Source organism: Pholcus phalangioides, unplaced genomic scaffold (assembly GCF_987345545.1).
Source record: "Pholcus phalangioides strain wild (caught in Gottingen) unplaced genomic scaffold, Ppha-v1.0 ptg000007l_1, whole genome shotgun sequence".
NCBI classification, from domain to species: domain Eukaryota; kingdom Metazoa; phylum Arthropoda; class Arachnida; order Araneae; family Pholcidae; genus Pholcus; species Pholcus phalangioides.
The window spans coordinates 53658913-53674232 of NW_028301600.1; the positions used below are offsets into that span (position 1 = coordinate 53658913).

Here is a 15320-nt window from a genome sequence, read left to right on the forward strand (position 1 = left end):
ATGTGATTGGAGTAAAAACTAATCGTGAAGTTAAGGCCGTACATGTGTCTAAAAGTGCGTGCTTTGTTGTTGTTTACTTTTACTTTCCATTTTTATATTAAAAGAGCACGTAAATTATTGAATGAGAAGAATAAAATTATTAATGCATTATAATAATGCTTATTCTCCGGTCGTCTATCAAACTTGGTCGGGGGTGATTGAGTTATTTTTGTAGCGTCTAAGATGATTGATTTCGCTTTATCAGCTAGAGCAGCTTTTATTTAGTTTTAGAAGAATAAATTCTTGATTGATATTTTACTTGAAATGGAAAGCTCAAAATGTGTTTGCGTCAGTGGCTATTTAATGTCATCCTTGTTGTATGAGCACAGTAGCAGTGATTCGGATCAGGTATTATGACTGCAGAGATTTCAAAGCTTGAAACTTATTAGTGCTGTTTATGAGTGCAGCAGCTGCAGTTTTTTTTTTTATAATTATTCTTAAAGGGATAGAAATTATATTAATACTGTAAGAGCATGATAATTGTTGATGATATATTATGCATCGGTTCTATTTTTTTTTTTTATAATTTAGGAAGGATTTTTGATTGGAGATGTTGTAGTCCATCAAACTGAAACCATCAATGACAACCAAATCTCCTTGAAAAAAGAAGAAACGGTCATCAGTGGGTATTCCTGATCTTAATTCTATGTTCCTCTCCAAAGTTTAATTCCATGATAAATTCTGTGCTCAGATGGCAAAATGTTATAAGTCACTTTTTAAAAATTTTCTTCATGGACAACATTGGTAAAAATTGGACAAAATTTTAAATAACATTTTGTCAGTATGCCATTATGTGACTTTTTGACTTATTAAAATTTACTGTAGTTTTCTTATAAACTGAAAGAGAAAGGCTTAGTTTCCCAAACGTGTTACAATGAGTCCGTGGATCAATTAAGATATATATTTTTATTATAGAAACATTACTACAAACTACACAACACACAAAACGACGGTAACGAGGAATGGGGACAACAGTACACAACAGGGAATAACAACATGTGTTACAAATGCTGCCATCTATCAGACATTATTTACAACAACATATTTCACTATTGTTATTTACACTAACACCCCTCTTTAATTCAGTCTGTCTGAATTATCTTAGTGGAAATCAGGTGACAAGTCACAGTTTTTTTGCAAAGCTTTTGATGAGCTAGTCTTGGCAGTCCTTTCGTAAGTATGTCTGCAATCATATCTTGACTCTGGACATATTCAAGGAGTATGTCCCCTTCTCTGATCTTGGATCTAATATGATGACGCCTTACATCAATGTGTTTAGTGCGAGCATGGAATTTTGGGTTCTCAGCAGATTTTATTGCAGATTGATTGTCACAATAAATCACGGTGGATTTCTGATATCCTTTCAATTTCAGCTCACACATTATTCCTCTCAACCAGGCACATTCCTGAGCTGCTGAACTTAAAGACATATATTCAGCTTCGGTCGAACTGAAAGCTACGAAGTGTTGCTGTTTTGACATCCAGGTGACAGCTCCTCCTGACATCATGAATGCATATCCAGATATGGACTTTCTGGTGTCCAAACAGTTTCCCCAATCTGCATCAGCATATGTAGAAAGCTCAGAGTGATCAGCTTCATACATAATTTTCATAGAAACAGTTGACTTGATGTATCGAAGAACATGTTTCAGTGCAGTCCAGTGAGCTTTTCCAGGGTTTTTGTTGAACTTGCTTAGATGACCAACAGCAAAAGGTATATCAGGCCTCGTTGAATATGCAGCGAAGATGAGAGAGGCAACCAATTCTCTGTAAAGTACATTGGACATCTCTTCCTTTTTAGATTCGGTCTTTGGTTCATCATTCTTGGATAGACTGAGACCTACTTCAAGAGGAGTGGCAACACCATGACAATCAGACATGCCAAAACGGACAAGAACATCCTTCAAATATTTTTCTTGATTAATGAAAATTTTTTTGTTCTTTCGATCACAAGTGATCCTCATACCCAAACAATGGTTCACTTCACCAAGGTCTTTCATCTTAAACTTTTTGACAAGGGCAGTTTTGAGATCACCAGTAGCAGATTTATCATCACTGAAAATTAGAATGTCATCCACATATATTCCCACAGTGATTGTTCCCCCCCCCCTTCGATCTTGAAGTACATACAAGAATCATATTCTGATGGAGTGAACTCAAGGTCGAGAAGAACATCATGTAGTAACATATACCATGAACGACTGGCTTTCTTCAAACCATAGACAGATTTCAAAAGACGACAAATGGATCCAGATGGAAGCTTGACATCCAACTTTAGGCGGAGGAAGGCTGTCACAACATCCATGTGATGAACATCCCAATCATATTTTGCAGCAAGGACAAGCAGAAGTCTGATCGAGGTTGTTCAGATGACTGGTGAGAAGGTTTCATCAATCAAGGCCATAGCTTTGGGAGCATCCACGAGCAACCAAACAGGCTTTGTACCTTTCAATAGAACCATCAGCAGTCTGCTTAATCTTGAATACCCATTTCATGGAAATGGCTTTCCGACCTGGAGGAAGTTCAGCTGGAATCCATGTTTGATTAACAGCATGTGATTTCAGTTCCTCGTAAATGGCCCTTTCCCAATGTTCAGCATCCTGGCTGTTCAGAGCTTCAGTCAATGATTCAGGTGTACATTCACACAATGAAGCTTGGAAGGATACAAAATCATCATTAAAGATACGAATGTTCTGTTGTCGTGTACGTTGAGGATAACAATCAGATCTAATTGGAACATTTGGCAAAACGTCAAGTGTCCTCACAGTATGGGAAGGAGAAGACTGTTCTGAACTGCTTTCCAATAATGTTTCAGTCTCAAAGAAGGCTCAGAGATAGTAATGGTTGAAAACTGTGTATCAGCTGCATTTTTAGGCGACAAATCATGGTGATCATGGCTCGGTGAATCCATTTTGCCAAATGGAAACTGGTCTTCAAAAACTTCACATCTCTAACAATTTGCACCTCTTCTGTTTGGGGGTTGTAAATGCGATAACCCTCAGTGTCATTGCTGTAGGCAAGAAGAATACCATCTCAAGCTTTAAGATCCAACTTCTTTCTTTTACACTGGGAGATATGAACCATGGCTCGCCATCCAAAAATGCAAAGATGCAATATGCTAGGTTTTCGTCCAGACCACAGTTCTTGGGGAGTGCGATTTTTCAGAGCTTGTGTAGGACATTGGTTGCAAATGTAGGTAGCTGTCAAGAAGCCATGTGTTTCGGCCCAAAACACATTGTCCAAATTAGAGTTGAAGAGCATAGCAGGAGCAGCTTCCATCAAAGTGCGGTTGAGGCATTCAGCTACTCCATTCTGCTTGGGTGTATATGGCACAGTTCGCTGATGCAATATTCCAGCATCTTTCAGAAAATTTTCCATTTTTCCAGAGACATATTCTCCACCATTGTCAGAACATAAGGTTCTGATTTTTCTTTCCATCTGATTTTCTACAAATGTTTGAAAAACTTGATCTTTAGACTTCAGGAAGTATACAAAGCATTTGCGGGAGAAATCATCAGTGAAAGTAAGAAAATAACGAGCTCCACCTTTTGATGAGATTTGCATGGGGCCACAGAGATCTGAGTGAACAAGTTCCAGAAGATTTCCTGCACGTGTCTTGCTTGATTTTGGAAAGGATTGGCGGTGTGATTTTGCACGAACACAAACATCACAATCCTCAAAATCAGATTTTAATCACATTTGAAATAAAGGGATTTTTGCAGCTCTCTTAAGGAACGAAAATTAAGATGATCCAGTATCCTGTGTCATATCTGATAGGTGTCTTGCTTCATTGAAGTGATACAAACAAAGTAGGTTTCATTATCAAGACGATACAGTTCATTCACCTCTGTTGCAGTTGCCGAAGCAGATGACTGGTCAACCATGGGTTTCTCTTTTAGTATCTTGCAACCGGTCTCATCAAAGATGACTGATAGCTTAGGCTGACTGTGTATGAGTGTGCTAACCATAAACGGAGATAGACTTGGAGGTCTGGGGGAGCACGATGATGTCAACTCATATGTACATTAGATCAGTCGACTCTACCTTTACCCCATCTCCGCCCATGGTGCTAACACTTAACAAATTCAGCACGAACGTAGGCACAGACTTGAAATTTTTAGCATTTAGTGTTTTTGAAGAGCTGAGCACTGTGGCTACGTCCCTGTGCCCTGTAACTGAGAATTTTTCGCCATTGGCTAGACACTTTTACACATGTGCAGGCCTAAAAATCTTCTTCGGATGATACATCGTGTGAAATTGGCAATGAACAACTGAGATGAGTTGATGCACCAGAGTCTATGAACCATTCATGTTTGAGAGAAAACCCCGCGGCAGAAAATACGGAAGAAACAGTTGCCCTAGAAGCAATTTCTTTTTCAGAGCAAACTGCATTAGCACAACACTTACTTCCAATCTTCTGGCGATTTTTTCTTTTTGGTTTCTAGCAGGTCGTAGATTGAACACGGAATTTGATGGCGGTTTCAGAACTTCAGTTGCGTCTTCCAGCAGCAGGCTTTTAACGAATGAAGTCGTGAATTGTTTGTAAATAAAAATAAAAGAATTGTAAATGTAACAACAAATAATTTTGTTTGTTTAACCAAAAAAAATATAAAAATTACTGTTTTCAAATAAATAGCATATAACAAAATATCTCATCATACCTTTAAACTGACTTAACCTTTATCTACTTTAAAGTACAGTCCGTAGATAAAGGGTTAAATCATTTAATACCATTTGACCAGAAAAGAGTATCTTTTACATTGTTATAGAACTTTTTGAAAATAATTTTTCAGATTTTCATTTTTTTTTGTCCTTGCAGATATCTATTCACACGTGCCTTGTGAAGATGTTTATTCATTTTACACATGTGCAGGCAATATTGAAATGGAAAAACTGGATTTTTACCTTAAGGATAAACAAAAGGTAAGCCTAATGAGTTTTTAAATGGTTTTTGTATTCAATTTTTTTTACTTGTGTTTTTAATTCTTTCCCCCCCCCCCCATGATGTAAGCCAGCGTTTTTCAACATTTTTTATCCTGCGATACACTTGAACTTCCACAGCACATCTAATTTGAGATTTTTTTTCAGAAAAGTAGTTTTAATGGTTTAATTATTAAAAATAATCACAATCATGCATTAGTTTTTGCACAATGTCCCAAAAGTTTATAGAATCCCGAAAAAGTTGTTTCTCAGATGAATGAAAATAAGTGCATGAATGGGTAGAAAATATTGTATCACAGACCAGATGTGATTGGCATTCAACAATTCATTTGAAAGAAAAAAATTTTATACCAAAATAAAAAACAAATACAAGTAAAGGCTGTCCCAAAAGTTTATAAAATAATCAAATACTTTATAATTTCTGACAAACATGTGTTAATTAATAACTGATAATTTTTCCACTGTTTTGAACGACATTAAACAAGCGATCTTCCATTGAAAGCATGAAACTTCATAGGAGTTGTGGGTCCAAATTATACCATTCAGTTTCTCTGGCACGTTTCAAGGCATTCACCGAGCTGAACTGTCCCCCATTGGAATAGACTTAATGAATATATTGCTGAGATCGGACTCATTGGTGGTCAGTCCAGTAGAGTCACATTTTTCATTTTGAAATAGGTTTTCGCAATGCTGAACATATGCATGGAAGCATTATCCTACTGAAAAAAACAGCTCTGCCCCCCCCCCCCTAAAATTTAAACAAAAAGAATAAAATGATTTTCTAGTGTCTATGTATTTTGTGCATTCAGTCTCTTATCTAGGATTGCTAAAGATGCATGTCTATTGAATGTGGAGATTGCCTATACCATCACAGAACGTCCACCCTGATGACGGATGAATTATGAGCATAGCTTTTCCCTGAAATGGTGACACTACCTTGTATATGCATTGGGACCATCAAAGTTACATTTCTTTTCGTCACTGAAAATAACACAGATCTATTTGTCTCCATAAGTTAAGCGGTTTGAGTACACTTTAACCTCTCAAAATGTGGTGTGTTGTGTGTTTGAATGTGGTGCTTTGAGAGAGGTGGATGATGAGGAGAAAAGAAGAGAGAGAAAGATGTACAATTTTCATATGAACCATAAAAACCAGTTTTTTAAATTCTTCTTAGATAATAATATAGCTACCATATCTGGCATTATACAGGGTGATTCAGAAAAGATGTGAAAAACTTTAAGAGGTGATAGTACATACCAATGCAAAAAATTGTCATCAAAGAAATAAGGAATGCAAACGCACAAGTGCATTTCGAAACGGCCGCTCCGCAAATGTTAAAACAGCATTCCTGTTGAAATTTATCGGGAGGAAAAGAACACCATGCATGCAAATGTAGCCTGGGGAAGAAGAAGAAACTGTATGCAAATCTGTGTCACAGTGAATAAAAGGCGCAGACTCAGTATTACTAAAGTGTGCCATTATCCTGTACATTACAACTGTTAGAATGATTGCACACTGGAATAACTTGACTGGGCTGGCATTCGTGCCTTTTATTCACTGTGTGCAGTTTATTTACTCTCAACTAGTAAATCATAAAATTTACAACTTATTTTCTTGATTTTGCTCCTTAAATGTTCTTTGCCCCTTTTGCTTAATACGGTGATACCTTGTCTAACAAAGATAATTTGTTAGCCAAAATACAATTATTCATAGGTTTCCATGGAAAATAGTTTGATTCAGGGATGGACAAATCCCAGGTGCCAGGTCCCTATGGCAACTATAAAAATTGGTATTGTGGTACCTAAAATTTTCTTTCTGCAGTTACTAAATTGCAGGCTGAGAGCAGCACAAATTATTTAGAATTTATAGCAGCATATCTGCTAACATGAAAGAGGGTCAATGTGCCCAGAAGTCAAAAGTAGCATTTGTCCTTTTTCTTCAGGTAAAAATTTTTTTGATGCCTAAAAAATTATTCTGTCTCCTAGATTTTTTACGATTAGTTCAGCCCTGGTTTAATTTGTTTTAGAAACTGCCCAAAATTTCAAAGCAACTTTCATAAAACCCTAAAAAGCACTGTAAAAAAAGTAGAAACTGACAGAGAAGGCTGAGATAAAAACTTCACTATTGAATACAGGATATTCTAAAGGAATATTAAAAACTGAATATCTTTCAAATTTTACGCTATGCAATCAGGTTCATTAGCCATAGTGAAAAAGTGTGTGAGGCAGTATGCTATGTGATATATTCAGCTCATTTCTCTTTCACAGTTCTTAGAATATCCAGACTGTTCAGTTTGGTACTAAGAATTGTCATATGCAATGAAACCATTCAAGTCTTTTATGTGTTTTCTCTTAGCTTAATCATTTATTTTACATGAAATGGCTCACAATCTTTCTTATCTTTCTGAAAGAAAAGAATATCTAGGAAGCGATACCAAAAGATGGAAATATATTCATCTAGCTCAAGTGAATTACTCATTGGATTCATTTTGATTGGCATGGAAGTTTAGCTCATGATGCGGCTGTTTTATGACAGCTGATGCATCCATATCAACTAAAATGCCTGTTAGCTGAATTCACATTCGTTATCTGAGGTAGAAAAACGTTGAAAAAAATCTTTGTAGATGAAAAATTCGTAAGCCGAGGTGTTCATCAGCCAAGGTACACTGTATCTTATCTAGATACATCCTTCAGTAGTGAACTTGTATAAATCATGCTCACTTTCACCTTCTTACAGTAGAATTTTATTTTCAGTTTCATGTTTTCCGTATTCTAGAAATTCACCCCTGACATAACCTCTTCAATGAAGAGGGATATACACCACAATAAAATATATGATCAGTAAATTTTTAATTTATGCAAAAAATTCCAATCAATATAATTTTTTAAAATTAGTTTAATGATAGATATTTGGCCGAATACCAAAGCAACATTGAGCTGAACTGAGTACTTGGCAAAAGAGCCAAATAGTAACAGAATATTCTTCCCATCTCTAGTTATTTATAATTTAGCTTAAATTAAATATAGAATAATAAATATGTGATATGAAATATTCAGTTTTTTCCCTTACATGGTTTTTTAAATATTTTATTTATTATTCTTTTTTTGTGATTTGTGTTAGTTTTAATAAATAAGACTTATCCTTTTCAGGATGTTGTTGGATGGTATCGCTTCAGAAGACATACCCCTCTAACTATGTCGTTGAGAGAAAGAACAGTTCATCGAAACTTAAATCTGGCTCTTTGCCACTCAAGAAAAATGGTTTTTGGGCTTTTCAGCTCTTCAGTTTCTAATAACCTAGCTACTCATACCTTTGATCATATATTCTATACCTGTAACTTATCAACTTCTTCAAGAACCATGTATGTATTGTTTGGGATTTAATTAATATCGTATGATCTTATGAACTTCTTGACCATGATATACAAATGATCCTTTTCGTCTTATTTTCTCAGTATCCTATCATTAGTTCAAAAGAGTTGAGTGATTTCAGTTTTTAATTTTTAGGATGTGTATAAGAAATCATTTATTTCATGTTTGTTACCATGTTTTCCTGCATATAATACGCTGATTATACATTAAAAATAACATCGAAATGTGTTTTCTGTATTATTCTCAAATGAAAATTTCTTTATTTCAAGAAAGAAGGGGTTCCTCTACAATCAGCAGCAGTGTATGATTCACTAGTGACATGTTGACTAGTTACATTCTACATGTTGTACAATGTGAATATCTTAGTTCATGAACATGATACATGAAAATAAACTGCCACTAACCTTTTCATTTGAAAGTACACAAAACAACACATCAATAAAAGTGAAATGAATATTTATTTGAAATCCTTAAAATCAGATGAGACTTCTTTTACAGAGTTCCTCAAAACCTGGCCATTCGGCCAGTCTATGATGAATGGCTCTGTTTTTTCTCTCAGATGTCTTAAACTGAGTTTTCTTTTTCCACCAAAACCTAACAGTAGATTTGACACCAAATAAGCTACTGGCTTCACTGTTCCTGACCATTTTTTGCTGTCACAACTTCGAGTTTAAATCCTGAGTTTTTCCCAGTCAGTAAACCAAATGATAAATCAATGTACATAACAAGCAGCATATTGGTGAGAAAAAGAGGAAGGTGATATGAGCTCCAACTCTGCTATGTGGTGTTTTAGCAGTTTGGTAGTAATTTGTATCACCATCAGAGGTGGATGAAGATATATCTCCTAAATGGTATGTGTACACCATTCATGTATTTAGATTGCAACCTTTGCTCATTCCAAGCTCAGGAAAAGAAGCAGGAAATATGCAGCTATAGATAAGCTACACTAAGAAATCCTGATGTTTTTACCATATAAAAATCCTTGAATTATATGCAGGATATTATGTTATTTGAATATAAAAAATATTTTCAATTGTTGTTTTTCATTGTGTATATTCTTGTATGTATTTAAATATAAATTTTAATTTTTTTTAATTTAGTTTATTTGAACAAGTTCCATTAAATATTGTGAATCTGGAGGATAGTGCTCATGATGAATACAGACTGCACCCTAGAGCTCCGGTCAATACAAAATGTGGTGTTTATAAAGATATAGTTTCATCATCTCGGTAGGTGTAACAAATCAAAGAAAAAATTTATATTTCCTTCTAATCAATAATTTTTAATAGAGTAACAAAATTGAGGTATAATAACTAGTTATAAACGTAAAGTTAATCCACCATATTTTCACAATATACAGTCAGAACCCATTATAGCATCCCCAATGTCACGCCAAACCTGCTTAGGGCCAGAAATTTTCTCAGTGAAAAAATCTTCCACTTCTAGGCTTTACATGTGTTAAACCATGATTCAATATAATGCCAAACTTGTGTTACAGCATCAGAATTCCGCAAAATAAATGGTGGCTTTACATCAGGGTTCCTGTTCAAACTTTACTTGTCCTCAAGATCATTTTGAATTTTACCTTTTTTTACGTTTATTTTTGACTATAAAACTGCCTTAAATTAATTTATGCTGACAAATGAGTATATATGAATATGTTAACTCCAAATGTTTACAACATCTGGAACTGATTTTCAGGTCTCTGTGAGTATTTCATTTAGCTATGTGGGTTTTTTTTAAAATTACTGTTTTGTGTCTCACAGGCAATGCAGAGACTGAAGATGTTATATGCATATTATAAGCTTATTATAAAAAAAAAAATAGAAATGAATTACCTTTTGGGTGAGACAATACTAGGGAAAGACCGTGTGTAGCCCAAAATTGCAAAAATAAACCACGGCTAAACACGTTTCGGAACTATATGAAGTTTTTTCATCAGTAGCAAAGAAAGAACAGTGAAAATGCTCCTTAACCAGTCAACTGTCCAATTAATTTCTCAGAGCGTTACCCGCACTGACCACTTGTTTTGAAGATGCACATGCTTTTTCCCTTTCTTGGGAATTTGAAATATTAAAATATTTTTTATAGCTTGAATGTGTCGAGACTTAATATGACACCCCAATAGTGGAGGGAGGGGATCATAATGCCCTGTGACTAAAAGAAATGCTGTTGATGGATTTATGTGGAACCATAGTAGTTGACCCTTTGCTAAAAGATATAAAGTAATAAAACAGATGCATCCTCGCAAGGGAATCAGAAATCGAAAAGAAAAAAAGCGATGGGGATGCAGAGCTTTGCAAAACATGACAAAGATAATAGTAATAAGAATCTCAGACCTTGAAATATAATTGTTCAACTCCATCTAGTGATGAGATAATAAAGTAGAAGGATGGCTGTACAGATGGCAGCACATGTATGACAAATTATTTCGTCATATCTATGTGAAAAAAACCGAAAAGTCTGCGCGTTGGCAAATGCTGTCGTAGGCACCCCCATTACGTATGGCAGTGACTGCAAATGCCGATGTAACCACTTGACTGGTTATAGCAGGAGTTACTCGCTGTTGTATACAAAGAGTCAAATTCAAAATGAATTAGCAAGAAGAGCAAAGGAGGAGGAAAGAAAAGAAAAATGGTGGAGCCAATCGCAAACGAGAACATGATAGTGATGCTCATGGAGGAAAAAATAATTATTGTAGAAACTATTGCCAGATTTTTGAGAAAGGTAGTGTGCTAGTTAGGTCGTTGACCAACTGGTTTGAGTTTGCACGTCAATACTGCACTCGCTGTAATGCACCGTTAGACCCTTGCGCAAAAGTCCACCTTTGATTCAATCTGATCAGTGGTTTGGGTTAAATATTTTGTTTACCTGTCAGAATATGTATAAATATTTACCTTTTTGTTTTCCCGGAGGTTGATCGCGATTATCGTATGATCCGCCTTGATCGTTGCCACGCGACCACAGCTGCTGATTGCCAACGAAAAACAACAAACAGTAACATTTATGTTTTTTTAATTGTTAACGTCGTCAGACTTTTACGGCTGGGGCCCATGGATACGTTACATTCTTTTTTACTTTTCTTTTTTTTTGTCTAGGAGTATCATTTTCAAAAAAATAAATTTAGGGGTCAATTCAAGGAATGTAGCGTATGTATAGGACCTACAGCGTAAAAGTATGAAGTCGTTATCACTTAAAAACATAAATGTTACTTTTTGTTGTTTTTCTTCGCCAATCAGCAGCTGTGGTCATGTAGCGATGATCAAGGCCGATCGTACGATAATCGCAATCAACCTCCGGGAAAACAAAAAGGTATATATTTATACATATTCTGACAGGTAAACAAAATATTTAATGCACACCACCAATCAGATTGAATTAAAGGTGGACTTTTGCACTGGGGTCTAACGATACGTTACATCATCATGAACAAACTTTCCCTACCACTGTCTTTCATAAACCGTTTGCTGTTTCTTTACCCTTACACAACCTCTCTGCACATCCTCTGGCACAAAAATATGCCTCGTTCTATACATATGTGAAGTGAGCCATTAATATCTGCTGCTCACCGACACTACTTGTAGCTGAACTCAATATCCTAAAAACAATAGCAGTCGATCGTGGCTACCACAGCTCTCTTATTGATAATCTATACAGCAAACTTATTAAAAATGCTTCCGCAACCAAGCCTAAACCTGAACACAAAAACTTGATCATTTTGCCTTTCTACCCAAAAACCAGCCAATGCATTGCTAAAATCCTTCGAAAATATAGTTTTTCTGTGATTTTCACCTCTATCAATAAACTCAGCTTTTTCATCTAAACTAAAAGATCCCATTGACCCACTCAACAACTGGGGCATCTACAGCATTTCATGCCAATGCGGATTATCATATATAGGTCAAACTAAATGTTCCCTAAAATACCATTTAAATGAGCACAGAAGATACATAACTAACCAAGACTTTAACTGCTCATCCATAGCCAAAAATTTTGCTGGTCCTCTGACCATAAATTTGACTTTTCTTCTACCAAAATTATTCAAAAATGCCCCTTGTCGTCTGACTTGGACTTCTTCGCATCATTCCACATCAACAAAAACTCAAATCAGTTGGTCAACGACCTAACTAGCACACCATCCTGCTCAAAAATCTGGCAACAGTTCCTACAATAATTACTGTTTTCTTCCATTAACATCACTATCATATTCTCGTTTGTTATTGGCTCCACCTTTCTTCTTTCCTTTCCTTCTCCTTTGCTCTTGTTGCCAGTTCATTTTGAATTCAACTCTTTGTCTACAACAGTGAGTAACTCCTGCTATAAGGAGTATTTTCACTATTCTTTTTTTGCTACTGATAAAAGAACTTCATATAGTTCCAAACCGTGTTTAGCCGTGGCTCCTTTATGCAAATTTGGGCTACACGCGGTCTTTCCCTAGTATTGTCTCACCCAAAAGGTAATTCATTTCTTTCTTTTTTTTATAATAAGTTTATAATATGCATATAACATCTTCAGTCTCTTCACTGCCTGTGAGAGACACAAAACATTACTTTTAAAAAAAACCCACATAGCTAAATGAAATACTCACAGAGACCTGAAAATCTGTGTTTATTTGCCATTTTACATAATTTGAAATGGAACCTCATGTTACAGTATCTTGCTCTATTGCTTTTCACTGTTGCCTTTCAATAAACAATTCAAGTGCAGTCAAGTGCCCATACTTGAGACAATTTGGGGCATTTTGTCCTAATATTTTGGTAGCCCTGACGATTGTTGCAGGTCACGTTTAAAGTAAGTCATCAAGTTTGTTTGTTGTTTTAACATTTCATGATAGTTTCAGTAGTGTAGAACACGTTTTTGGTTGAGAAAAAGGTTTTTCATGTATTTTCTCAAAAATTAGTGTTTTTTTTTAAACTGAACTACTAAGTTTTGCACCACAATTACGTTTTTACATGGGGTTCGTAGAATTTAGGACAATTTTAGATAAGGTCTTCCCTATAGAATGCTAGTTTAATCTTATCTATGCTTAATTTTTTATTGTCATTATTCTTATGTGCAGCCAGATTGAGTAGAAAAAAAAATTCAAACTTGGGACACTGTTCCATGTTAGGCACTGTTGCCCCAAGTTATAAAATGCATTGTCATTGTTATGTTTTCGAATGTTTACCTGCAATACATTGCGTATAATCCAATTCCTTGTTGCAAACTACTTTTGTTTTGCTAGTTCAGATGGCCAGCTGTTAACAATCAGTTTATGAGAACTTAATGGATAAAACAGATGTTTTCCCATTTCCTGATATTGATTACATTGATGAAGTTTCAATTATTTGAGATGATAAAATCTCTTAGCATCTGCCGAGATCACTACACTTTTGTCCTCTAGCTTTTCAAAAATTTCAATGTTTAATTCTTTGCTCATTCGTGTCAGTCAAAGTTGCTACACACATTAATGTTTTTCAAGTTTTTCTACTTACTAAGTTCATTTGTTCCTTTTTTTGAATGTGTGCTATTTCTCAATAGAGAACTTACTCTGGAATTTTGTCATAAAGGTTCTGACATTATTTTTGATGAATAAAATGATTTCTGAACTGTTTTTATAGTCTGGTATTGTCTTAAGACTTCTTTCTAAAAATATTGAACCAGTTCTGAGTTGAAACTAAGGCACTTAACATGAAACAACACATAAAAACTATATTATTCCAAGTTAGGGTACTCTTGCCTAACTTCAGACAAACACCATTTTCATTTTTTAAGGTACAAAATCTACACCTAGAATTTTCAAATTATCAGTATGAAGGGTCTAGACACCCTTTATCATGTGGGTATTTTTTTTTAAAATTTTATCATTTCATTTCAATTTCAAATTTTAACGTTTTCATCAAAGTGAACTCAACAGGTTTTTATCATCACAATTTTTTCTGAAGTGCAAGAGATGGCTTCCAGAAGGTATCTTCCTAATGATTTTAAAAAAACGGATAATTTCCATCTTGAAAGCTGGTGTTGCTCAAAGGGAGGTTGCAAGAATTTTCAGCTGTGCTCAAAGTACATGTGCTGCCTTTAGATGAAATATCGGAAGACTAGTGGTATATAGAAAATTTGCCTCAATGTGGACGCCCTCATAGTACCACAAAGAGAGATGATAGGAAACTAATTGCAATTTGCCAAGAAAAATCACTGTGCCACCTCGAAACAGCTGAATGCAGAGTGGGTGAAGTATAACGTTTGTCTGCAACCGTACTGCACACGATCGTTTACGAAAAAAGGAATTCAGATACTGCAAATCAACACTTAGACCTCATTTAACTTAGCAGCAGAAGAGGTCTTGGTTGCTATGGTGTAGAAACCACATCCACTGAGGTATGAATGATTGGAATAAAGTCATTTTCAGTGGCGAGTCAAGAATCAGCTTGGGGACTGGAGATAGCTACAATGAATACATCTGGAGAAGAACAGGAGAAAAGTTTAAAGATAAGTGCATTGATAAAAGAACTAAATTTCATCGCTCGTGTACCATGTGGAGTTGTGTGACAGCTAACAGATTAGGGAAGCTGAGCATTGTGAAGTGTACAGTCAACTCAAAAGTTTACATGGACATTCTTGAAAAGTTTTTGACTCCCAGTGTTGACAATTGGTTGTCAATTCTTGACTTCCCATTTTAAAATGACAATGCCTCTTCCCATCGCAGTAAAAAAGTTGAGAGGTATCTAAGAAGTGCTAACATTTCAACGATAGACTGGCTTGCCAACAGACCAGATATAAACCCAATCGAGAATGTTTGGTACCAGCGGAAGGAGAGGGTAGACTCCAATTGAAGCAAGCAATTAGAAACTGCTGGGAAGGAATTTCTCTATCGTACTGCAAACAACTTATCACTTCTATGCCCCTAAAGATGAAAGCCATCATCCGGGCCAAAGATGGAGTCACGAAATATTAAATTTATTATTTTAGATCCCATAGTCGGTGACTTTT

The 15320-nt window shown here is 35.5% G+C and overlaps 1 protein-coding gene across 2 annotated transcripts in view; it reads left to right on the plus strand.

Moving 5' to 3' along the window:
• Positions 1–4: 4 nt before the first annotated feature.
• The window catches only part of LOC149085489 (BRISC complex subunit abraxas 2-like), a 43060-nt gene continuing 27744 nt past the window's right edge, over positions 5–15320 (plus strand). For both annotated transcript variants that reach the window (XM_089233504.1, XM_089233503.1), the window contains exons 1-5: positions 5–387; positions 571–661; positions 4859–4962; positions 8130–8341; positions 9452–9580. In XM_089233504.1, coding sequence (XP_089089630.1) covers positions 304–387; positions 571–661; positions 4859–4962; positions 8130–8341; positions 9452–9580 — 620 coding nt within the window. In that variant the 5' untranslated portion in view covers positions 5–303. The remainder of the gene's footprint in view (positions 388–570; positions 662–4858; positions 4963–8129; positions 8342–9451; positions 9581–15320) is intronic.